The following is a 24,601-nucleotide window of genomic DNA, read 5'->3' as shown; positions in this document are numbered from 1 at the left end:
GGCCAAACAATGTATTTTATCATGATGATTGAAAGCTATTGGTTTTTCGACCCTAAATTGCAAAGAAAATGTTGTGATCCATTTAATAAACACAAGAGACCAGCAACATTTATAAAACGGTGCGACTTCACATTCATTTATGCAAGTGACTTCAATGGCTAATTTATCTGAACAGGGAAAAAACACCAGCAGATTCTCAGGGAATATATTTCAAAAGGATGAAGAAGCAATACTCCAAGCCACAGCTCCATATTACTTGTCAGACATAGAAAACTCATACTGTATACTAGTTGTTGGAGTAGGATTGGCATGGAGATTATATGAATCCCTTAAATTAAAATTGCCAATTTTGGTTACAATTAATTCGTTGAATTTCTCAGATCAGATTAGATTTCAACAAAATAATGTTTCAGAAATGCTAATCTTATCTGTTTCTAACTGAGATGGTGGTTGTTTATATCCTATTTCTTGTGCTTTTTGAGGTGGAATGACCCAGTGACGTCACAACCTTTACTCTATTGAGCATGTTACTGGCCATTAGATGCTTGCCAGTGCACTGGTGTGTGTCTGTGTGTGTCTGTGTGTGTGTGTGTGTGTGTGTGTGTGTGTGTGTGTGTGTGTGTGTGTGTGTGTTTGTTTGTTTGTTTGTTGAATTGTGACGCGCGTGTGTGTGTTGAATTATGACGTGTGTGTGTTTGTTGAATTGTGACGTGTGTGTGTTGAATTGTGACTTGTGTGTGTGTGTGTTTGTTTGTTGAATTGTTTTTCCTAGCCACCGTGCTTCTCCACCTGCATTGCTTGCTGTTTGGGGTTTTAGGCTGGGTTTCTGTACAGCACTTTGAGATATCAGCTGATGTACGAAGGGCTATATAAATAAATTTGATTTGATTTGATTTGATTTGACGTGTGTGTTTGTTGAATTGTGACGTGTGTGTGTTTGTTTGTTGAATTGTGACGTGTGTGTGTGTGTTTGTTGAATTGTGACGTGTGTTGAATTGTGACGTGTGTGTGTGTGTGTTGAATTGTGACGTGTGTGTTTGTTGAATTGTGACGTGTGTGTGTTTGTTTGTTGAATTGTGACGTGTGTGTGTGTTTGTTTGTTGAATTGTGACGTGTGTGTGTGTTGAATTGTGACGTGTGTGTGTGTTTGTTTGTTGAATTGTGACGTGTGTGTTTGTTTGTTGAATTGTGACGTGTGTGTGTTTGTTTGTTGAATTGTGACGTGTGTGTGTGTGTTTGTTGAATTGTGACGTGTGTGTGTGTTTTTGTTGAATTGTGACGTGTGTGTGTTTGTTGAATTGTGACGTGTGTGTGTTTGTTTGTTGAATTGTGACGTGTGTGTGTGTTTGTTTGTTGAATTGTGACGTGTGTGTGTGTTTGTCTGTTGAATTGTGATGTGTGTGTGTTTGTTTGTTGAATTGTGACGTGTGTGTGTGTTTGTTGAATTGTGATGTGTGTGTGTTTGTTTGTTGAATTGTGACGTGTGTGTGTTTGTTTGTTGAATTGTGACGTGTGTGTGTGTTTGAATTGTGACGTGTGTGTGTGTGTTTGTTGAATTGTGATGTGTGTGTGTTTGTTTGTTGAATTGTGACGTGTGTGTGTTTGTTTGTTGAATTGTGACGTGTGTGTGTGTGTTTGTTGAATTGTGATGTGTGTGTGTGTGTGTTTGTTGAATTGTGACGTGTGTGTGTTTGTTTGTTGAATTGTGACGTGTGTGTGTGTTTGTTGAATTGTGACGTGTGTGTGTGTTTGTTGAATTGTGACGTGTGTGTTTGTTGAATTGTGACGTGTGTGTGTGTGTTTGTTGAATTGTGACGTGTGTTGAATTGTGACGTGTGTGTGTGTGTGTTGAATTGTGACGTGTGTGTTTGTTGAATTGTGACGTGTGTGTGTTTGTTTGTTGAATTGTGACGTGTGTGTGTGTTTGTTTGTTGAATTGTGACGTGTGTGTGTGTTGAATTGTGACGTGTGTGTTTGTTTGTTGAATTGTGACGTGTGTGTGTTTGTTTGTTGAATTGTGACGTGTGTGTGTGTGTTTGTTGAATTGTGACGTGTGTGTGTGTTTGTTTGTTGAATTGTGACGTGTGTGTGTGTTTGTTGAATTGTGACGTGTGTGTGTTTGTTTGTTGAATTGTGACGTGTGTGTGTGTTTGTTTGTTGAATTGTGACGTGTGTGTGTTTGTCTGTTGAATTGTGAAGTGTGTGTGTTTGTTTGTTGAATTGTGACGTGTGTGTGTGTTTGTTGAATTGTGATGTGTGTGTGTTTGTTTGTTGAATTGTGACGTGTGTGTGTTTGTTTGTTGAATTGTGACGTGTGTGTGTGTTTGAATTGTGACGTGTGTGTGTGTGTTTGTTGAATTGTGATGTGTGTGTGTTTGTTTGTTGAATTGTGATGTGTGTGTGTTTGTTTGTTGAATTGTGACGTGTGTGTGTTTGTTTGTTGAATTGTGACGTGTGTGTGTGTGTGTTTGTTGAATTGTGACGTGTGTGTGTGTGTGTGTTTGTTGAATTGTGACGTGTGTGTTGTTTGTTGAATTGTGACGTGTGTGTGTGTTTGTTGAATTGTGACGTGTGTGTGTGTTTGTTGAATTGTGATGTGTGTGTGTTTGTTTGTTGAATTGTGACGTGTGTGTGTTTGTTTGTTGAATTGTGACATGTGTGTGTTTGTCTGTTGAATTGTGATGTGTGTGTGTTTGTTTGTTGAATTGTGACGTGTGTGTGTGTGTGTTTGTTGAATTGTGATGTGTGTGTGTTTGTTTGTTGAATTGTGACGTGTGTGTGTGTTTGTTGAATTGTGACGTGTGTGTGTTTGTTTGTTGAATTGTGATGTGTGTGTGTTTGTTTGTTGAATTGTGACGTGTGTGTGTGTGTTTGTTGAATTGTGACGTGTGTGTGTGTGTGTTTGTTGAATTGTGACGTGTGTGTGTTTGTTTGTTGAATTGTGACGTGTGTGTGTGTTTGTTGAATTGTGACGTGTGTGTGTGTTTGTTGAATTGTGATGTGTGTGTGTTTGTTTGTTGAATTGTGATGTGTGTGTGTTTGTTTGTTGAATTGTGACGTGTGTGTGTGTGTGTTTGTTGAATTGTGATGTGTGTGTGTTTGTTTGTTGAATTGTGACGTGTGTGTGTGTGTTTGTTGAATTGTGATGTGTGTGTGTGTTTGTTGAATTGTGACGTGTGTGTGTTTGTTTGTTGAATTGTGACGTGTGTGTGTGTGTTTGTTGAATTGTGACGTGTGTGTGTGTGTTTGTTTGTTGAATTGTGACGTGTGTGTGTGTTTGTTGAATTGTGACGTGTGTGTGTGTGTTTGTTGAATTGTGATGTGTGTGTGTTTGTTTGTTGAATTGTGACGTGTGTGTGTGTGTTTGTTGAATTGTGACTTGTGTGTGTGTGTGTTTGTTGAATTGTGACGTGTGTGTGTTTGTTTGTTGAATTGTGACGTGTGTGTGTTTGTTTGTTGAATTGTGACGTGTGTGTGTGTTTGTTTGTTGAATTGTGACGTGTGTGTGTTTGTTTGTTGAATTGTGACGTGTGTGTGTTTGTTTGTTGAATTGTGACGTGTGTGTGTGTTTGTTTGTTGAATTGTGACGTGTGTTTGTTTGTTGAATTGTGACGTGTGTGTGTTTGTTTGTTGAATTGTGACGTGTGTGTGTGTGTTTGTTGAATTGTGATGTGTGTGTGTGTGTTTGTTGAATTGTGACGTGTGTGTGTGTTTGTTTGTTGAATTGTGACGTGTGTGTGTGTGTTTGTTGAATTGTGACGTGTGTGTGTGTGTTTGTTGAATTGTGAGGTGTGTGTGTTTGTTTGTTGATTTGTGACGTGTGTGTGTGTGTGTGTGTGTTGAATTGTGACGTGTGTGTGTGTGTTGAATTGTGACGTGTGTGTGTGTGTGTTGAATTGTGACGTGTGTGTGTTTGTTTGTTGATTTGTGACGCGTGTGTGTGTGTGTGTTGAATTGTGACGTGTGTGTGTTTGTTTGTTGAATTGTGACTTGTGTGTTTGTTGAATTGTGACGTGTGTGTGTGTTTGTTGAATTGTGACGTGTGTGTGTGTGTGTTTGTTGAATTGTGACGTGTGTGTGTGTGTTTGTTGAATTGTGACGTGTGTGTGTGTTTGTTGAATTGTGACGTGTGTGTGTGTTTGTTGAATTGTGACGTGTGTGTGTGTGTGTTTGTTGAATTGTGACGTGTGTGTGTTTGTTTGTTGAATTGTGACGTGTGTGTGTGTTTGTTGAATTGTGACTTGTGTGTGTGTTGAATTGTGACGTCTGTGTGTTTGTCTGTCTAATTGAGATGTGTTGTAGGTTTAGAAGCACCACTTCTCTCTAAGTCAGGTTTAGGGATGGATTTCTAATTCAGTAAAGCAGAAGATGAGATTGTGTAATAGGAGATTTTCATAAAACATTAGTTTGAAGAAATGCTTGAGGTTGTGTGTTTGTCTTTCTTCATTTCATTATAGTGTCATGCACATGGGCTTATAAGACTGTCACATCGTGGTGTTGTAGGGGTTTGTGTGTGTGTTCATCTCATCCATTGGATTTAGTGTGTGGTTTCACATGAGTCGTATGCCTATACACTTCTTAACTTTGAAGTGAAAGTTCAGTGGGTTTTTGTTTGCTAGAACACGGTATAAATGCTGTATACATGATATGTGAATCAACATTTGAATGCACTGTTTTGTGTGTGTGTCTTTTTAAATGCGTGCATATTCCAAACCTTTACACCCACACACTATTGAGTGTGACTGATTCACCCCCGTCTCACACACGTCTGGTAATGGCATTACGGTGTCTCAAGCAGCATTTACTGCCCTGGAGCTGCATGTGTCTGGGGATGGGAGGTGAATTACATCTGGGCTGTAGAAAGGGGTTTTCCTCGTGTGTGTGTATTTATTTATACCTGTAAGAGTTTAAGAATGTGTGAAAATATTGACGACATGTGTGTGGGTGTGTGTGGGTGTCAGCCCACCACCTCGGTCACGGTTAATTAGTGTGTTCCTCCAGTGCTGTTATCTTCCCACAGCTGCTACCAACAACCAATAACACACAAGCAGGAAATGAGGAATGTCTTTCTTCTTCCACTCCTTCGATCTCCTCACCAGTCCCTTACGTTTTCATGTCCACTTTGATTTCCTGTCATTCCTGTCATTTTCATGTCCACTTTGATTTCCTGTCATTCCTGTCATTTTCATGTCCACTTTGATTTCCTGTTAGAGGTTATAGGGCGATTCCGTGGGAAAGTCAACCTAATCATGCCCAAATAAAGTTAGTCATGAAACCACATGAATAATTATCCTGAAGGTCTGTATGTTGGAGTTCAGCTTTATTGGATACGTTTTGAAAAGGAGGCCAAGTCTACAAACAGAAGTCATTTCATGGCCTTTTGGTAGAGCGCACAGAGCTCATTTCTCCACACACAGCTGTCCCCCAGTGTTGGTTAGGAAGGTGAGATGTTAATGAAGCGATACAGACCAAATTGAAGTGTCTCGTGTCATGAAAGGATAGGGGGTGACTGGGACAATGTTACACCCTTTGTTTTCTTTAGGAAAGTGTTGGTAAAACATCCACCCAACATTGGATCATGTTCCAGATGTCTCTCTGAAGTTTCATCAAGGTTTTATATGGTATATCAGTGGTTTCTCCCTTTTCCTCGTCACCATTATGATATCTGCAACATTCATAATGGTTGTGGTGGATATTAATGTATCATATCTTTGCTTCAGAAGCTTGTGCATTCAACACCATTATGATATCTGCAACATTCATAATGGTTGTGGTGGATATTAATGTATCATATCTTTGCTTCAGAAGCTTGTGCATTCAACACCATTATGATATCTGCAACATTCATAATGGTTGTGGTGGATATTAATGTATCATATCTTTGCTTCAGAAGCTTGTGCATTCAACACCATTATGATATCTGCAACATTCATAATGGTTGTGGTGGATATTAATGTATCATATCTTTGCTTCAGAAGCTTGTGCATTCAACACCATCATGATATCTGCAACATTCATAACGGTTGTGGTGGATATTAATGTATCATATCTTTGCTTCAGAAGCTTGTGCATTCAACACCATTATGATATCTGCAACATTCATAACGGTTGTGGTGGATATTAATGTATCATATCTTTGCTTCAGAAGCTTGTGCATTCAACACCATTATGATATCTGCAACATTCATAACGGTTGTAGTGGATATTAATGTATCATATCTTTGCTTCAGAAGCTTGTGCATTCAACACATTTTGTGTATTTGTTCTGATGTTTTCTTCAGACTTTTACAGAAGCCGTTGTTGATATCTTGGCAATGATTTGTTCTGGTTCTGATGATCTTGGAAAAGATCTGCTGAAAGTTGTTTCTTATACTTGGTAATACTGTTTTTAAGATAGAAATATGAGAAGAGTGTTATGATAGCCCTAAAAGTTGGTATGTTTTGGGGGGCTGGCATAATTATCGTATATAACCATGTAAATGACGGTTATGGATGAAAAAAATAAATGAATTCATAAGTTGTTTTTTAATATAAAAAAATATGTTTTATCCTAAATTCCATGACCAGCACAGCTCTACCAAACAGCTTCATCCAGAGTCCAGAAAAATAGATTGTCAGTATAGAAACGTGCATATTGTTTTATTTGCATATTGTGTTACAATATTTCAGAAAAGTTTTAATACAAAACAATATTTTATTGGTCTGTACATTCAACTGGTAATGATTTATTTGGATTTATTTCAAATGAAAACAAGTGAATGTTCGGGTGTGGTGACTGGCCTACCTGTATACTATTCAGGCTGTTTGTTAGGGTGTGGTGACTGGCCTACCTGTATACTATTCAGGCTGTTTGTTAGGGTGTGGTGACTGGCCTACCTGTATACTATTCAGGCTGTTTGTTAGGGTGTGGTGACTGGCCTACCTGTATACTATTCAGGCTGTTTGTTAGGGAGTGGTGACTGGCCTACCTGTATACTATTCAGGCTGTTTGTTAGGGTGTGGTGACTGGCCTACCTGTATACTATTCAGGCTGTTTGTTAGGGTGTGGTGACTGGCCTACCTGTATACTATTCAGGCTGTTTGTTAGGGTGTGGTGACTGGCCTACCTGTACACTATTCAGGCTGTTTGTTAGGGTGTGGTGACTGGCCTACCTGTATACTTTCCAGGCTGTTTGTTAGGGAGTGGTGACTGGCCTACCTGTATACTTTCCAGGCTGTTTGTTAGGGAGTGGTGACTGGCCTACCAATATTGAGAAGTCCACTTTCTTCGGTAACATATGGCGAGGGGGGGGGGGGGGGGGGGGGGGGGTGACGGAGAGAGAGGGGAGGGGGGTGGGGAGAGGGGAAAGACAGAGAGGTTGTGTCTAAGGGCAGTAGACAGGACATAGTCTGCATATTTCTCTAATCTCCAAATAAGCAGACGTCTAGTCTACAAGAATGTTTACATGTATTTCTAATCTAATGTTTCTCCCTAATTCAATTTGAGGACTGCTTCTTGCCTTTTGTGCACATCGTGAAAGCACAGAAGAAGAGAATAGAGCCCACTGCAAGACAATGCTTGGGGGAGACGAGGGAATTGGCTGTGGAATGTGCAATAGAATGCCAGATGGAAAATATAAGACTGTTGAAATAGAATGTAGAACATGAAATAGAATGGGAAGTAGAATAGAATGTTGAATGTGCAATAGAATAGTGTAGAACGTGAAATAGCATAAAATAGAATATAGACTGTGAAAAATATGTTGAATTTAATAAATTGTGACAGAATGCAGTCTAGGATGTAGAATAGAATGTAGAATGTGGGCTAGAATACAATGTGAACGTGAATAGAACGTAGAATATGAAATTAAAACTCTTAGCCCTGTGATGGTCTGAGACCCATTACATCATTTTGGGGAGTACCAGTGTGTCTTAGTTTCTTGTTCTGAATGGTCCTCTATGGAGGAACTACCCAAGGTGTGTGAACAAACACCCGTATTTTTAAATTACTTTTTATTTTGTTTTCTGAAATGTACAGATTACACCTTTATCTAAAGGCTCTTGGTTGTGGGCGTGGCCAGTCACCCCATATTATCTCACACCTGGTCCCACCTAAAGGACTCATACACTCTCTCATACAGTCACTGTGTTTATACATGAGGGAGGTGTGTGTGTGTGTGTGTTTGTAGCAGAGTGTTGTTCATGTGAAGGGTGTGTGCGAGGGGTGTTAGTGTGAAGGTTTTATGTATGTGTGTGTGTTTGTACGCTTTGGGTGTGTCAAGGATGTGTATGTGAATAGTGTGTGTGCTCTGTTCATTTCTAGAGAGAGCATGTGTGTGTATGCGAGTGCTGTATGGTCTGGTGTATTCAGTGTGTTGGTCTGGTGTATTCAGTGTGTTGGTCTGGTGTATTCAGTGTGTTGGTCTGGTGTTCTCAGTGTGTTGGTCTGGTGTATTCAGTGTGTTGGTATGGTGTTCTCAGTGTGTTGGTCTGGTGTATTCAGTGTGTTGGTATGGTCTGGTGTATTCAGTGTGTTGGTCTGGTGTTCTCAGTGTGTTCGTCTGGTGTATTCAGTGTGTTGGTATGGTCTGGTGTATTCAGTGTGTTGGTCTGGTGTTCTCAGTGTGTTGGTCTGGTGTTCTCAGTGTGTTGGTCTGGTGTATTCAGTGTGTTGGTCTGGTGTATTCAGTGTGTTGGTCTGGTGTATTCAGTGTGTTGGTCTGGTGTATTCAGTGTGTTGGTCTGGTGTTCTCAGTGTGTTGGTCTGGTGTTCTCAGTGTGTTGGTCTGGTGTATTCAGTGTGTTGGTCTGGTGTATTCAGTGTGTTGGTCTGGTGTATTCAGTGTGTTGGTCTGGTGTATTCAGTGTGTTGGTCTGGTGTATTTAGTGTGTTGGTCAGGTGTATTCAGTGGGTTGGTCTGGTGTATTCAGTGGGTTGGTCTGGTGTATTCAGTGGGTTGTTCTGGTGTATTCAGTGGGTTGGTCTGGTGTATTCAGTGGGTTGTTCTGGTGTATTCAGTGGGTTGGTCTGGTGTATTCAGTGGGTTGTTCTGGTGTATTCAGTGGGTTGGTCTGGTGTATTCAGTGGGTTGTTCTGGTGTATTCAGTGGGTTGGTCTGGTGTATTCAGTGTGTTCGTCTGGTGTATTCAGTGTGTTGGTATGGTCTGGTGTATTCAGTGTGTTGGTCTGGTGTATTCAGTGTGTTGGTCTGGTGTTCTCAGTGTGTTGGTCTGGTGTATTCAGTGTGTTGGTCTGGTGTATTCAGTGTGTTGGTCTGGTGTATTCAGTGTGTGGTCTGGTGTATTCAGTGTGTTGGTCTGGTGTATTCAGTGTGTTGGTCTGGTGTATTCAGTGTGTTGGTCTGGTGTATTCAGTGTGTTGGTCTGGTGTATTCAGTTTGTTGGTCTGGTGTATTCAGTGTGTTGGTATGGTCTGGTGTATTCAGTGTGTTGGTATGGTCTGGTGTATTCAGTGTGTTGGTCTGGTGTATTCAGTGTGTTGGTCTGGTGTATTCAGTGTGTTGGTCTGGTGTATTCAGTGGGTTGGTCTGGTGTATTTAGTGTGTTGGTCTGGTGTATTCAGTGTGTTGGTCTGGTGTATTCAGTGGGTTGGTCTGGTGTATTCAGTGGGTTGGTCTGGTGTATTCAGTGTGTTGGTCTGGTGTTCTCAGTGTGTTGGTCTGGTGTATTCAGTGTGTTGGTCTGGTGTTCTCAGTGTGTTGGTCTGGTGTATTCAGTGTGTTGGTCTGGTGTATTCAGTGTGTTGGTCTGGTGTATTCAGTGTGTTGGTCTGGTGTATTCAGTGTGTTGGTCTGGTGTATTCGGTGTGTTGGTCTGGTGTATTCAGTGTGTTGGTCTGGTGTATTCAGTGTGTTGGTCTGGTGTTCTCAGTGTGTTGGTCTGGTGTATTCAGTGTGTTGGTCTGGTGTATTCAGTGTGTTGGTCTGGTGTATTCAGTGTGTTGGTCTGGTGTATTCAGTGTGTTGGTCTGGTGTATTCAGTGTGTTGGTCTGGTGTATTCAGTGTGTTGGTCTGGTGTTCTCAGTGTGTTGGTCTGGTGTATTCAGTGTGTTGGTCTGGTGTATTCAGTGGGTTGTTCTGGTGTATTCAGTGGGTTGTTCTGGTGTATTCAGTGGGTTGGTCTGGTGTATTCAGTGGGTTGGTCTGGTGTATTCAGTGGGTTGTTCTGGTGTATTCAGTGGGTTGGTCTGGTGTATTCAGTGGGTTGGTCTAGTGTATTCAGTGTGTTGGTATGTATGTGTACAGTAAGGGAGCGTGTTTGATCTGCCCCACGATTGTCCACGTTAGCTGTCAATCACTCTCTGTGAGTGCAAACTAAAGCCCTTCCCCCCTGCTACGATGCAGTGCTAGTAGTGTTGTTTGGGCCAGTAACCGAAAGGTTGCTGGATCGAATCCCCAAGCTGACAAGGTGAAAATCTGTCGTTCTGACCCTGCGCAAGGCAGTTAACCCACTGTTCTCCGGGCCCTGAAGACGTGGTATCCCCTTTCCTTTCCCTTATAAGAGATGTTGTTATGCCCTATTGTAGGGACATATACCAGATGGCTGTCTATAGATTTGTGAGTGTGTGTGGAGTAAAAAAAAAGGTACTATTTCTCCTGTGGAACTTTGTCATTTCGAAGCTTCGTGATGCAGAGTTCCAAATCTGGCTCTACTTTTGTGTGTGTGTGTGTGAGAGAGAGAGAGAGAGAGAGATAGTTGTAACAGTTATAGAACCCATTGCCCTTCATGGTTGAGGTCTGGGGTCCACTCACGAACCAATAATTCACAAAATGGGACAAACACCAAATTGAGACTCTGCATGCAGAATTCTGCAAAAATATCCTCTGTGTTTAACGTCAAACACCAAATAATGCAGAGCAGACTTAGGCCGAATTCCCAAATCTTCAATAACAAAGCCGTCACCTACAAAGAAATAAACCTGGAGACGAGTCCCCTAAGCATGCTAGTCCTGGGGCTCTGTTCACAAACACAAACAGAGCCCCAAGACAGCAACACAATTAGACCCAAACAAATCATGAGAAAACAAAAAGATAATTACTTGACACATTGGAAAGAATGAACAAAAAAACTGAACAAACTAGAATGCTATTTGATCTTAAACAGAGAGTACACACTGACCACTGTGACTGACCCAAACTTAAGGAAAGCTTTGACTATATACAGCATAGCCTTGCTATTGAGAAAGGCAGCAGATGGCAGACCTCAAGAGAAGACAGGCTATGTGCCCCACCTCCCACAAAATGGGGTGGAAACTGCGCTGTACTTCCTAACCTCTTGCCAAATGTATGACCATTTCAGAGACCTATATTTTCCTCAGATTACACAAATTCAAATTTCAAAAACTCCCATATCTAATGGCTGAAATACCACAGTGTGCAATCACATCATCAACATTTGTGAGCTGTTGCCACAAGAAAGGGCAACCAGTGAAGAACAAACACCATTGTAAATACAACCTATATTTGTTTATTTATTTTCCCTTCTGTACTTTAACTATTTGCACATCATTGCAACACTGTATACAGTTGACGTCGGAAGTTTACATACACCTTAGCCAAATACATTTAAACTCAGTTTTTCATCATTCCTGACATTTAATCCTAGTAAAAATTCCCTGTTTTAGGTCAGTTAGTATCACCACTTTATTTTAAGAATGTGAAATGTCAGAATAATAGTAGATATTTTTTTTCGGATTTGATTTCTTTCATCACATTCCCAGTGGGTCAGAAGTTTACATGCACTCAATTAGTATTTGGTAGCATTGCCTTTTAAATGGTTTAACTTATGTCAAACATTTCAGGTAGTCTTCCACAAGCTTCCCACAATAATTTGGGTAAATTTTGGCCCATTCCTCCTGACAGAGCTGGTATAACTGAGTCAGGTTTATAGGCCTCCTTACTCGCACACGCTTTTTCAGTTCTGCCCACAAATTTTCTATAGGATTGAGGTCAGGGCTTTGTGATGGCCACTCCAATACCTTGACTTTGTTGTCCTTATGCCATTTTGTCACAACTTTGGAAGTATGCTTGGGTAAATTATCCATTTGGAAGACCCATTTGCCACCAAGCTTTAACTTCCTGACTGATGTCTTGAGATGTTGCTTCAATATATCCACATCATTTTCCTTCCTCATGATGCCATCTATTTTGTGTAGTGCACGAGTCCCTCCTGCAGCAAAGCACCCCCACAACATGATGCTGCCACCCTCGTTCTCCATGGTTGGGATGGTGTTTTTCAGCTTGCAAGCCTCCCCCTTTTTCCTCCAAACATAACAATGGTCATTATGGCAAACAGTTCTATTTTTGTTTCATCAGAACAGAGAACATTTCTCCAAAATGTATGATCTTTGTTCCCATGTGCAGTTGCAAACCATAGTCTGGCTTTTTTTATTGCGTCTCTAGGAGACAAACGCGTCTCCTTCCTGAGCGGTATGATGGCTGTGTGGTCTCATGGTGTTTATACTTGCATACTATTGTTTGTACAGATGAGGCGTTTGGAAATTGCTCCCAAGGATGAACCAGACTTGTGGAGGTGTACACATTTTTTTTCTGAGGTCTTTGCTGATTTCTTTTCCTTTTCCCATGATGTCAAGCAAAGAGGAACTGAGTTTGAAGGTAGGCCTTGAAATACATCCACAGGTACACCTCCAATTGACTCAAACTATGTCAATTAGCCTATCAGAAGCTTCTAAAGTCATTGCATCATTTTCTGGAATTTTCCAAGCTGTTTAAAGGCACAGTCAACTTAGTGTATGTAAACTTCTGACCCACTGGAATTGTGATACAGTGAATTAAAAGTGAAATAATCTGTCTGTAAACAATTGTTGGAAACATGACTTGTCATTCACAAAGTAGACATCCTAACCAACTTGCCAAAACTATAATTTGTTAACAAGAAATTTGTGGACTGGTTGAAAAATGAGTTTTAATGACTCCAACCTGAGTGTATGTAAACTTCTGACTTCAACTGTGTATATATTGACTTTTGAAATGTCTTTTTACTTTGGAACTTTTGTGAGTGTAATGTTTGCTCTAAATGTTTTATTGGTTAATTCACTTTTGTTTGTCTATTTCACTTGCTTTGGCAATGTTAACATATGTTTCCCATGTCAGTAAAGCCCCTAAAATTGAAGATGACTTGAGAGACTTCGAAGGTCATGGGAAAACGAGTCCGTTACATGCTAATCTTAGCCCCGTGGAGGTCCCACATCCCATAGAAGAAAGGTAGACTGGTCCCAGATCTGTTTGCACTGTCTTGCTGACTCCGATGGTCATTGTGATGTGGCTCAGGCACAAACAGATCTGTGATCAGGCTAAAAGAAAAGGGCTTCTATATTGTGTCTCTTTGTACTTCAGTGTCTATCATGATCATGTGCTCAACACATAGAAAGCCTGTTGTGGACTCAAGTGTGATTTTCAATTACAGGAAAACAAAAATCAATACAATTGGAAAGCATACAATTGTAAGGACTGTGTCTTGGTGCGTGTTGGCTTACAGTCTGTCTGTCTTGTGTCCACAGCATGTGGAGAGGCTTGAATGTGAACTGTGCAGACAGTTCAGGGTACACACCTCTCCACCACGCATCACTGAACGGACACAGGTAAGAGTGTGTGTGTGTATGTGGAGAGGTGGCTGGTGGGGGTGAGGAAGTGTTTGTCGGTGTGCTTGCATGCTTGTGAGTGTAATGCAATGTGATTGCCTTTTCCAGACAGACACACACACACACACACAAATCCCTTTTTCCTGCTGTTGGATTAAGATGAGTCTGACGGCTAGCCCTTCTCAGCAAAACTGTCGGATTAATGCTGTGCCTTGGAGGCAATAATGTGGATTTCCTTCTTTCCAACAGCTGCAGTAGGAGAGGGAGAGTGAAGCAGGGAGAGAAGGAGAGAGAGAGACATAAAGGGAGAAGGAGACAGAGATAAAGGGAGGGAGAGAGTGAAAAGAAAAGAGGCTCCAAGTGAAAAACAAGGTCACAAACACTCACTTAGAGAAGTGATTTAGAACTTTAGATGAGGGGGGAACAAGGAGGGAACTAACCATTTAACTGTACACTTTTAGACCGTTGTTTTGACAATGTATGCATCCTAAATTGCACCGTATTCCCTATATACTGTAGTAGTGCACTATATCGGGAATAGGGGCCATTAGGGACACACTCAATGTGCACGTGGCATTCTAAAAGGTGAAGCAACAAACTTAATTCTTTCAATGTGAAGAGTTAATTTCAGTCCAGCTAATGATTTTAATGATTTTAATCCACACACATATAAACATTCAAGGCAGCCTTGGTTATGCAGCTGGCATTATGATTCAGGCCAAGTAAAGGACTTTTCTTTCTCTCTCCCCCTTCTCGCTCTGTTTCCATTTTCTTTCTTTCTCGCTCTCTTTTTCTGTTTCTCTTCTCTCTCTCTCGCTCTCTCTCTCTCTCTCTCTCTACGCTTTCTCTCTCTACGCTTTCTCTCTCTATGCTCTCTCTCTCTCTATGCTTTCTCTCTCTCTACGCTTTCTTGCCTTTCTCTCCCCATCTTTCCCCTTCTCTCTCTATTCCATCTCTTCCCTCTTCCCTCTCTCCCTCGCTCTCTATCACTCCCCTTACTGCTCTCCTCTCTCTCTATCCCCTTCCGCTTCCGCCATCCTCCCCCATCCTCCTCCTCCCTCCTTCTCCTCCTCAGGGACGTGGTGTTGAAGTTGCTCCAGTTTGAAGCCTCCACCAATGTGGCTGACAGTAAGGGCTGCTTCCCCTTGCACCTGGCCGCCTGGCGTGGAGACGTAGACATCGTCCGTATCCTCGTCCACCACGGGCCCTCACACTGCCGCGTCAACCAGCAGGTGACAACACACTGTTCTGTTCTACACTCTACTGTACTACACACTGTTCTGTTCTACACTATACTGTACTACACACTGTTCTGTTCTACACTATACTGTACTACACTCTGTTCTGTTCTACACTGTTCTGTTCTACACTATACTGTACTACACACTGTTCTGTTCTACACTCTACTGTACTACACACTGTTCTGTTCTACACTATACTGTACTACACACTGTTCTGTTCTACACTATACTGTACTACACACTGTTCTGTTCTACACTCTACTGTACTACACACTGTTCTGTTCTACACTATACTGTACTACACACTGTTCTGTTCTACACTGTTCTGTTCTACACTATACTGTACTACACACTGTTCTGTTCTACACTGTTCTGTACTACACACTGTTCTGTTCTACACTCTACTGTACTACACACTGTTCTGTTCTACACTATACTGTACAACACCCTATTCTGTTCTACACTGTTCTGTACTACACACTGTTCTGTTCTACACTCTACTGTACTACACACTGTTCTGTTCTACACTGTTCTGTACTACACACTTTTCTGTTCTACACTCTACTGTACTACACACTGTTCTGTTCTACACTATACTGTACAACACCCTATTCTGTTCTACACTGTTCTGTACTACACACTGTTCTGTTCTACACTCTACTGTACTACACACTGTTCTGTTCTACACACTTTTCTGTTCTACACTCTACTGTACTACACACTGTTCTGTTGTACACTATACTGTACTACACACTGTTCTGTTCTACACTATACTGTACTACACCCTATTCTGTTCTACACTGTTCTGTACTGCACACTATTCTGTACTACACACTGTTCTGTTCTAGACACTGTTCTGTTCTACACTATACTGTACTACACACTATACTGTGCTACACACTGTTCTGTTCTACACTATACTGTACTACACCCTTTTCTGTTCTACACTGTTCTGTACTGCACACTATTCTGTACTACACACTGTTCTGTTCTACACACTGTTCTGTTCTACACTATACTGTACTACACACTATACTGTGCTACACACTGTTCTGTTCTACACTATACTGTACTACACCCTTTTCTGTTCTACACTGTTCTGTACTGCACACTATTCTGTACTACACACTGTTCTGTTCTACACACTGTTCTGTTCTACACTGTTCTGTTATACACTATACTGTACTACACACTGTTCTGTTCTACACTATACTGTACTACACACTGTTCTGTTCTACACTGTTCTGTTCTACACACTAGTATATACTACACAATTATGTACTACACACTATTCTGTTCTACACTGTTCTGTACTACACTATACTGTACTACACACTATTCTGTTCTACACTGTTCTGTACTACACACTAGTATATACTACACAATTATCTACTACACACTATTCTGTTCTACACTGTTCTATACTACACACGGTTCTGTACTACACACTAGTATATACTACACAATTATGTACTACACACTATTCTGTTCTACACTGTTCTATACTACACACTGTTCTGTGCTACACACTTATGCACTACACACTATGTACCACACACTATTCTGTTCTACACTGTTCTGTTCTACACACTTTTGTACTACACACTATGTACTACACACTATTTTGCACGACACACGTATGTACTACACGCTATTGTGTACTACACACTATTCTGTACTACACACTATTCCGTACTGCACACTATTCTTTACTACACACTATACTGTACTACACCCTATTATGTTATACACTATACTGTACTACACACTGTTCTGTTCTACACTATACTGTACTACACACCAGAGGTGGGACCAAGTCATTGTTTTACAAGTCACAAGTAAGTCAAGTTTTAACACTCAAGTCCCAAGTCAAGACAGTCAAGTCTGAGTCAAGTCCCATGTCCTAATGTGCTATTTTTTTAATTTATATATATTTTATTTCACCTTTATTTAACCGGGTAAGCTAGTTGAGAACAAGTTCCCTTTATTTAACCAGGTAGGCTAGTTGAGAACAAGTTCTCATTTACAACTGAGACATGGCCGAGATAAAGCAAAGCAGTGCGACACAAACAACAACACAGAGTTACACATGGAATAAACAAGCTTACAGTCAATAACACAATAGAAAAAAAGAAAGTCTATATACAGTGTGTGCAAATGGCGTGAGGAGGTAGACAATAAATAGGCCATAGTAGCGAAGTAATTACAATTTAGAAAATGAACACTGGAGTGATAAATGAGCAGATGGTGATGTGCAAGTAGAAATACTGGTGTGCAAAAGAGCAGAAAAGTAAATTAAAAACAATATGGGGATGAGGAAGGTAGATTGTGTGGGCTGTTTACAGATAGACTATGTACAGCTGCAGCGATCGGTTAGCTGCTCAGATAGCTGATGTTTAAAGTTAGTGAGGGAAATATACGTCTCCAGCTTTAGCAATGTTTGCAATTCGTTCCAGTCATTGGCAGCAGAGAACTGGAAGGAAAGGTGGCCAAAGTAGGTGTTGGCATTGGGGATGACCAGTGAGATATACCTGCTGGAGCACGTGCTACGGGTGGATGTTGTTCTCGTGACCAGTGAGCTAAGGTGGAGCTTTACCTAGCATAGACTTATAGATGACCTGGAGCCAGTGGGTCTGTAGATGAATATGTAGCGAGGGCCAGCCGACTAGAGCGTACAGGTCGCGGTGGTGGGTGGTGTAAGGGGCTATGGTAACAAAACGGATGGCATTGTGATAGACATCCAGTTTGCTGAGTAGAGTATTGGAAGCTATTTTGTAAATGACATCGTCGAGTATCGATAGGATAGTACATTTTACAAGGGTATGTTTGGCGGCGTGAGTGAAGGAGGCTTTGTTGCGAAATAGGAAGCCAATTCTAGATTTAATTTTGGATTGGAGATGTTTAATATGAGTCTGGAAGGAGAGTTTACAGTCTAACCAGACACCTAGGTATTTATAGTTGTCCACATATTCAAAGTCGGAACCGTCCAGAGTAGTGATGCTAGTCGGGCAGGCGGGTGCGGGCAGCAAATGGTGCATTTGGTTTTACTTGCGTTTAAGAGCAGTTGGAGGCCAGAGCAGTTGTATGGTATTGACGCTCGTTTGGAGGTTAGTTAACACCGTTTCCAAAGAAGGGCCAGATGTATACAGAATGGTGTCGTCTGCGTAGAGGTGGCTCAGAGAATCTCCAGCAGCAAGAGCGACATCGTTGATATATACAGAGAAAAGAGTCGGCCCGAGAATTGAAACCTGTGGTACCCACATAGAGACTGCCAGAGGTCTGGACAACAGGCCCTCCGATTTGACACACTAAACTCTGCCTGAAAAGTAGTTGGTGAACCAGGCGAGGCAGTCATTTGAGAAATCAATACTGTTGAGAATACGGTGATTGACAGAGTCGAAAGCCTTGGCCAGGTCGATGAAGACGGCTGCACAGTACTGTCTTTTATTGAGGGCGGTTATGATATCGTTTAATACCTTGAGCGTGGATGAAGTGCACCCATGACCAGCTGGGAAACCGGATTGCACAGCGTAGAAGGTACGGTGGGATTTGAAATGGTCAGTGATCTGTTTATTAACTTGGCTTTCAAAGACTTTAGATAGGCAGGGCAGGCTGGATATAGGTCAATAACAGTTTGGGTCTAGAGTGTCACCCCTGTTGAAGAGGGGGATGACCGCGGCAGCTTTCCAATCTTTAGGGATCTCAGACAATTCGAAAGAGAGGTTGAACAGACTGGTAATAGAGGTTGCAACAATGGTGACGGATCATTTTAGAAAGAGAGGGTCCTGATTGTCTAGCCCAGCTGATTTGTACGGGTCCGGGTTTTGCAGCTCTTTCAGAACATCTGCTATCTAGTTTTGGGTGAAGGAGAAGCTGGGGAGGCTTGGGCAAGTAGCTGCGGGGGGTGTGAGCTGTTGGCCGGGGTAGGATTAGCCAGGAGGAAAGCATCGCCAGCCGTAGAGAAATGCTTATCTTCACCAAATGTAATACCATTTCATATTTTTAACAAGAGTAATACTTAGTATAGTACATTTACGCAAATCATGAATGCTTTTAAAAATATCTATATATGTATTACTTTCCAAATGTTATATTTCCATGGAAATACATGGGTAGCCATGAGAAAGACCCCACACTTCTGTTCGGCACACTATTCTGTTCGACACACTATTCTGTACTACACACTGTTCTGTTCTACACGGTTCTGTTCTACACTTATGTACTACACACTTCTGTTTTACACTACTGTTCTACACTATGCTGTACTACACACTATTCTGTTCGACACACTATTCTGTTCGACACACTATTCTGTACTACACTATGCTTTACTACACACTATTCTATACTAGACTATGCTGTACTACACACTGTTCTGTTCTACACCATTCTTTAATACAAACTATTCTTTTCTACACACTGTTCTGTTCTACACACTGTTCTACACTATTCTGTACTACACACTGTTTTGTGCTACACTATTCTGTACTACACTATTCTGTACCACACTATGTTCTGTTATACACTATACTGTACTGTTCGCTCAGGAAGGAGATGCATTCGGTCTCCTAGAGATGAACGTACTTTGGTGCGAAAAGTGTAAATCAATCCCAGAACAACACCAACGGACCTTGTGAAAATGGAGGAAATGGAGTACAAAAGTATCTATATCCACAGTAAAACAAGTCCTATATCTACATAACCTGAAAAGCCGCTCAGCAAGGAAGAAGCCACTGCTCCAAAACCTCCATAAAAAAGCCAGATTACGGTTTACAACTGCACATGGGGACAAAGATCGTACTTTTTGAAGAAATGTTTTCTGGTCTGATGAAACAAAAATAGAACTGTTTGGCCATAATGACCATCGTATGTTTGTAGGAAAAAGGGGGATGCTTGCAAGCCGAAGAACACCATCCCAACCGTGAAGCACGGGGGTGGCAGCATCATGTTGTGGGGGTGCTTTGCTGCAGGAGGGACTGGTGCACTTCACAAACTAGATGGCTTCATGAGGAAGGAAAATGATGTGGATATATTGAAGCAACATCTCAAGACATCAGTCAGGAAGTTAAAGCTTGGTCGCAAATGAGTCTTCCAAATGGAGAATGACCCCAAGCATACTTCCAAAGTTGTGGCAAAATGGCTTAAGGACAACAAAGTCAAGGTATTGGACTGGCCATCACAAAGCCCTGACCTCAATCCCATAGACAATTTGTGGGCAAAACTGAGAAAGTGTGTGCGAGCAAGGAGGCCTGCATACCTTACATCGGCTCTGTCAGGAGGAATGGGCCAAAATTCACCCAACTATAGTATCCACTAAACAACACCCTGTATATATTACACTAGTCACCAAGATATAGTATCCACTAAACAACACACTCATCATCAAGACTTAAAGCGCTGGACCATTCTCTACACATAACCCCTTCTGAATTATGTTAGTGGCCACACACTACATTACTCGTGTGTGTGTGTGTGGGTGGGTATGTGTGTGTGTGCGTGTGTGTGTGCGTGTGTGTGTGCGTGTGTGTGTGCGTGTGTGTGTGTGTGTGTGGGTGCATGTGTGGGTGCGTGTGTGGGTGGGTGTGTGTGCGTGTGCGTGTGTGGGTGCGTGTGTGTGTGTGTGTGTGTGTGGGTGCATGTGTGGGTGCGTGTGTGTGTGCGTGTGTGTGTGTGTGTGTGTGGGTGGGTGTGTGTGCGTGGGCGTGTGTGGGTGCGTGTGTGTGTGTGTGTGTGTGTGGGTGGGTGTGTGTGTGTGTGTGTGTGTGTGGGTGGGTGGGTGCGTGTGGGTGGGGATTGCCATGCTGGTGTTTACTACAGTTTTATTGGAGGATGCAATAACTGACTTGCCTAGTTAAATAAAACCAATAAAAAGAGCATGCAGGAGTAACATGAAGCTGTTTGGTTTTACTATGGAGAAAGAGGGGAGGAAGGTAGTAAAGGGAGGGTGGTATAGAGGGAGGGAGGTATAGAGGGAGGTATAGAGGGAGATAGGGAGGTATAGAGGGAGGTAGGGAGGTATAGAGGGAGGTAGGGAGGTATAGAGGGAGGTATAGAGGGAGGTAGAGAGGTATAGACGGAGGGAGGTATAGAGGGAGGGAGGTATAGAGGGAGGTATGGAGGTATAGAGGGAGGGAGGTATAGAGGGAGGTAGGGAGGTATAGAGGTAGGGAGGTATAGAGGGAGGGAGGTATAGAGGGAGGTAGGGAGGTATAGAGGGAGGTAGGGAGGTATAGAGGGAGGTAGGGAGGTATAGAGGGAGGGAGGTATAGAGGGAGGGAGGGAGGTATAGAGGGAGGGAGGTATAGAGGGAGGGAGGGAGGTATAGAGGGAGGTAGGGAGGTATAGAGGGAGGGAGGTATAGAGGGAGGTATAGAGGGAGGTAGAGAGGTATAGACGGAGGGAGGTATAGAGGGAGGGAGGTATAGAGGGAGGTATGGAGGTATAGAGGGAGGGAGGTATAGAGGGAGGTAGGGAGGTATAGAGGGAGGGAGGTATAGAGGGAGGTAGGGAGGTATAGAGGGAGGTAGGGAGGTATAGAGGGAGGGAGGTATAGAGGGAGGGAGGGAGGTATAGAGGGAGGGAGGTATAGAGGGAGGGAGGTATAGAGGGAGGGAGGGAGGTATAGAGGGAGGTAGGGAGGTATAGAGGGAGGTAGGGAGGTATAGAGGGAGGTAGGGAGGTATAGAGGGAGGGAGGTATAGAGGGAGGGAGGTATAGAGGGAGGGAGGTATAGAGGGAGGTAGGGAGGTATAGAGGAGGGCGGTATAGTGAGGGAGGTAGGGAGTTATAGAGGAGGGAGGTATAGTGGAGGGAGGGAGGGAGGGAGGTATAGAGGAGGGAGTTAGAGGAGGGAGTTATAGTGGAGGGAGGGAGGTAGGTATAGAGGGAGGGAGGGAGGTATACAGGAGGGAGTTAGAGGAGGGAGGTATAGTGGAGGTAGGGAGGTATAGTGGAGGGAAGGAGGGAGGTGTTAGAGGGAGGTAGGGAGTTATAGAGGAGGAAGGGAGGTATAGAGGGAGGTAGGGAGTTATAGAGGAGGGAGGTATAGTGTAGGGAGGTATAGAGGAGGGAGTTAGAGGAGGGAGGTATAGTGGAGGGAGGGAGGGAGGTATAGACGGAGGTAGGGAGTTATAGAGGAGGGAGTTAGAGGAGGAAGGAAGGTATATAGAGGGAGGTAGGGAGTTATAGAGGAGGGAGTTAGAGGAGGGAGGTATAGTGGAGGGAGGTATAGAGGAGGGAGTTAGAGGAGGGAGATATAGTGGAGGGAGGTATAGAGGGAGGTAGGGAGTTATAGAGAAGGGAGTTAGAGGAGGGAGGTATAGAGTGAGGGAGGGAGGGAGTTAGAGAGGAGGGAGTTAGAGGAAGGAGGTATATTGGAGGGAGGGAGGTAGGTATAGAGGAGGGAGTTATAGTGGAGGGAGGGAGGGAGGTATAGAGGGAGGGAGGTATAGAGGAGGGCGTTAGAGGAGGGAGGTATAGTGGAGGGAGGGAGGGAGGTATAGAGGGAGTGAGGGAGGTATAGAGGAGGGAGGGAGGTATAGAGGGAGGTAGGTAGTTATAGAGGAGGGAGGGAGGTTTAGAGGAGGGAGGTATAGTGGAGGGAGGGAGGTATAGAGGGAGGTAGGGAGTTATAGAGGAGGGAATTAGAGGAGGGAGGTATAGTGGAGGGAGGGAGGGAGGTAGGGAGGTATAGAAGAGGGAGTTATAGTGGAGGGAGGGAGGGAGGGAGGTAGGGAGGTATAGAGGAGGGAGTTAGAGGAGGGAGGTATAGTGGAGGGAGGGAGGGAGGGAGGTATAGAGGGAGGTAAGGAGTTATAGAGGAGGGAGTTAGAGGAGGGAGGGAGGAAGGTATAGTGGAGGGAGGGAGGTATAGTGGAGGTAAGGAGGTATAGAAGAGGGAGTTATAGTGGAGGGAGGGAGGAAGGTAGGGAGTTATAGAGGAGGGAGTTAGAGGGAGGTATAGAGGGAGGTAGGGAGGTATAAAGGAGGGAGTTAGAGGAGGGAGGTATAGTGGAGGGAGTTAGAGGAGGGAGTTAGAGGAGGGAGGTATAGTGGAGGGAGTTAGAGGAGGGAGGTATAGTGGAGTGAGGGAGGGAGATATAGAGGAGGGAGTTAGAGGGAGGTATAGAGGGAGGTAGGGAGGTATAAAGGAGGGAGTTAGAGGAGGGAGGTATAGTGGAGGGAGGGAGGGAGATTTAGAGGAGGGTGGTATAGTGGAGGGAGGGAGTTATAGAGGGAGGTAGGGAGTTATAGAGGGAGGAAGGCAGGTATAGAGGAGGGAGTTAGAGGAGGGAGGTATAGTGGAGGGAGGGAGGGAGATTTAGAGGAGGGTGGTATAGTGGAGGGAGGGAGGGAGGTATAGAGGAGGGAGTTAGAGGAGGGAGGTATAGTGGAGGGAGGGAGGGAGGTATAGAGGAGGGAGTTAGAGGAGGGAGTTATAGTGGAGGGAGGGAGGTATAGAGGGAGGTAGGAAGTTATAGAGGAGGGAGGTATAGAGGGAGGGAGGGAGGTATAGAGGGAGGGAGGGAGGGAGTTATAGAGGAGGGAGGTATAGTAGGGGGAGGTAGGGAGTTTTAGAGGATGGAGGTATAAAGGAGGGAGGAATAGTGGAGGGAGGGAGGGAGGTATAGAGGAGGGAGGAATAGTGGAGGGAGGGAGGGAGGTATAGAGGAGGGAGGGAGGGAGGTATGTATAGAGAAGGGAGGGAGGGAGAGAGGTATAGAAGAGGGAGGGAGAGAGGTATAGAAGATGGAGGGAGGGAGGTAGGTATAGAAGAGGGAGGTAGAGAGGAAGAAACATTTTAGACAGAATATGAGAGAAAGGTAAGAGGACAGCAAGGGAGACAGAAGGATGGAGGTAGAAAGAGAGAGATGGTTAACAAGGCTACAAGCTGTGTCTGTTCTTTTAGTGGGAGGTTATTGGAGGGTATTGTAGAGTATGGGAGGTTATGGGATGGTTGTAAAGCAGGCCGAGCCCACTGTTTACTACTGGGTACATTGAACACAAACACCAACACACACATACCCACACAAACACCGTACACAAATTTATGCACACACAGAGCTCTTTATGCTATGCTTATGTGGCATGAACAGGAGAGAGTTGTATGTCAGTTTATAAATGCTTGTTTCATTTGAGTTATAGTTTGTAATGTATACCTATAAATTATGTTTCAATATGCAGGTGTCTGTGTATACGTGCGTGTGTGTGTGACTGTGTGTTTAGTCAGTGAGCCGTAACCATTGAATTTACCAATCTCTGCATGCATTGGACATGGTTCTGCCGGCAGAAAATCAATGGAACCTCATTCATGTGAAGTGTCTCTTGTGGGTAAACAACCCCCTCTTCTACCACAGGGGTTCTCACCCTCAGTCCTGGTTCCTCTTCCTGGGTGCACAGGGGTTCTCACCCTCATTCCTGGTTCCTCTTCCTGGGTGCACAGGGGATTCTCACCCTCAGTCCTGGTTCCTCTTCCTGGGTGCACAGGGGTTCTCACCCTCAGTCCTGGCCCCTCCTAGGTGCACAGTTAGTTTTTTGCTCTAGCACTAGACAGCTGATTTTAATCATCAAAACTTGATGATGAGTTGGTCATTTGAATCAGCTGTGTAGCAAAAAGCAAAACGAGCACCCAGGGGGAGGGGCCAGGACTGAGGTTGAGAAGCCCTGTTCTACCAGACCAAACACCTTATACAGACAGGAACCGGAACCCGCAGAGGGATGGAAAAGGAAAGATGGAAAGGTCTCTCTCTCTCGTCAGTG

General features: G+C 43.3%; 1 protein-coding gene across 1 annotated transcript in view; it reads left to right on the top strand.

The window, feature by feature from the left end:
• Positions 1 to 24,601, top strand: part of LOC109884983 (ankyrin repeat and sterile alpha motif domain-containing protein 1B) — a 332,614-nt gene that overhangs the window by 50,284 nt on the left and 257,729 nt on the right. The window contains 2 exon segments of the mRNA XM_031798152.1: positions 13,521 to 13,601; positions 14,677 to 14,833. Coding sequence (XP_031654012.1) covers positions 13,521 to 13,601; positions 14,677 to 14,833 — 238 coding nt within the window.

Source organism: Oncorhynchus kisutch, linkage group LG19 (genome assembly GCF_002021735.2).
Source record: "Oncorhynchus kisutch isolate 150728-3 linkage group LG19, Okis_V2, whole genome shotgun sequence".
NCBI lineage: Eukaryota > Metazoa > Chordata > Actinopteri > Salmoniformes > Salmonidae > Oncorhynchus > Oncorhynchus kisutch.
Note: the sequence above shows the minus strand (reverse complement) of the source record. Positions and strands in the feature narration are given on the sequence as shown.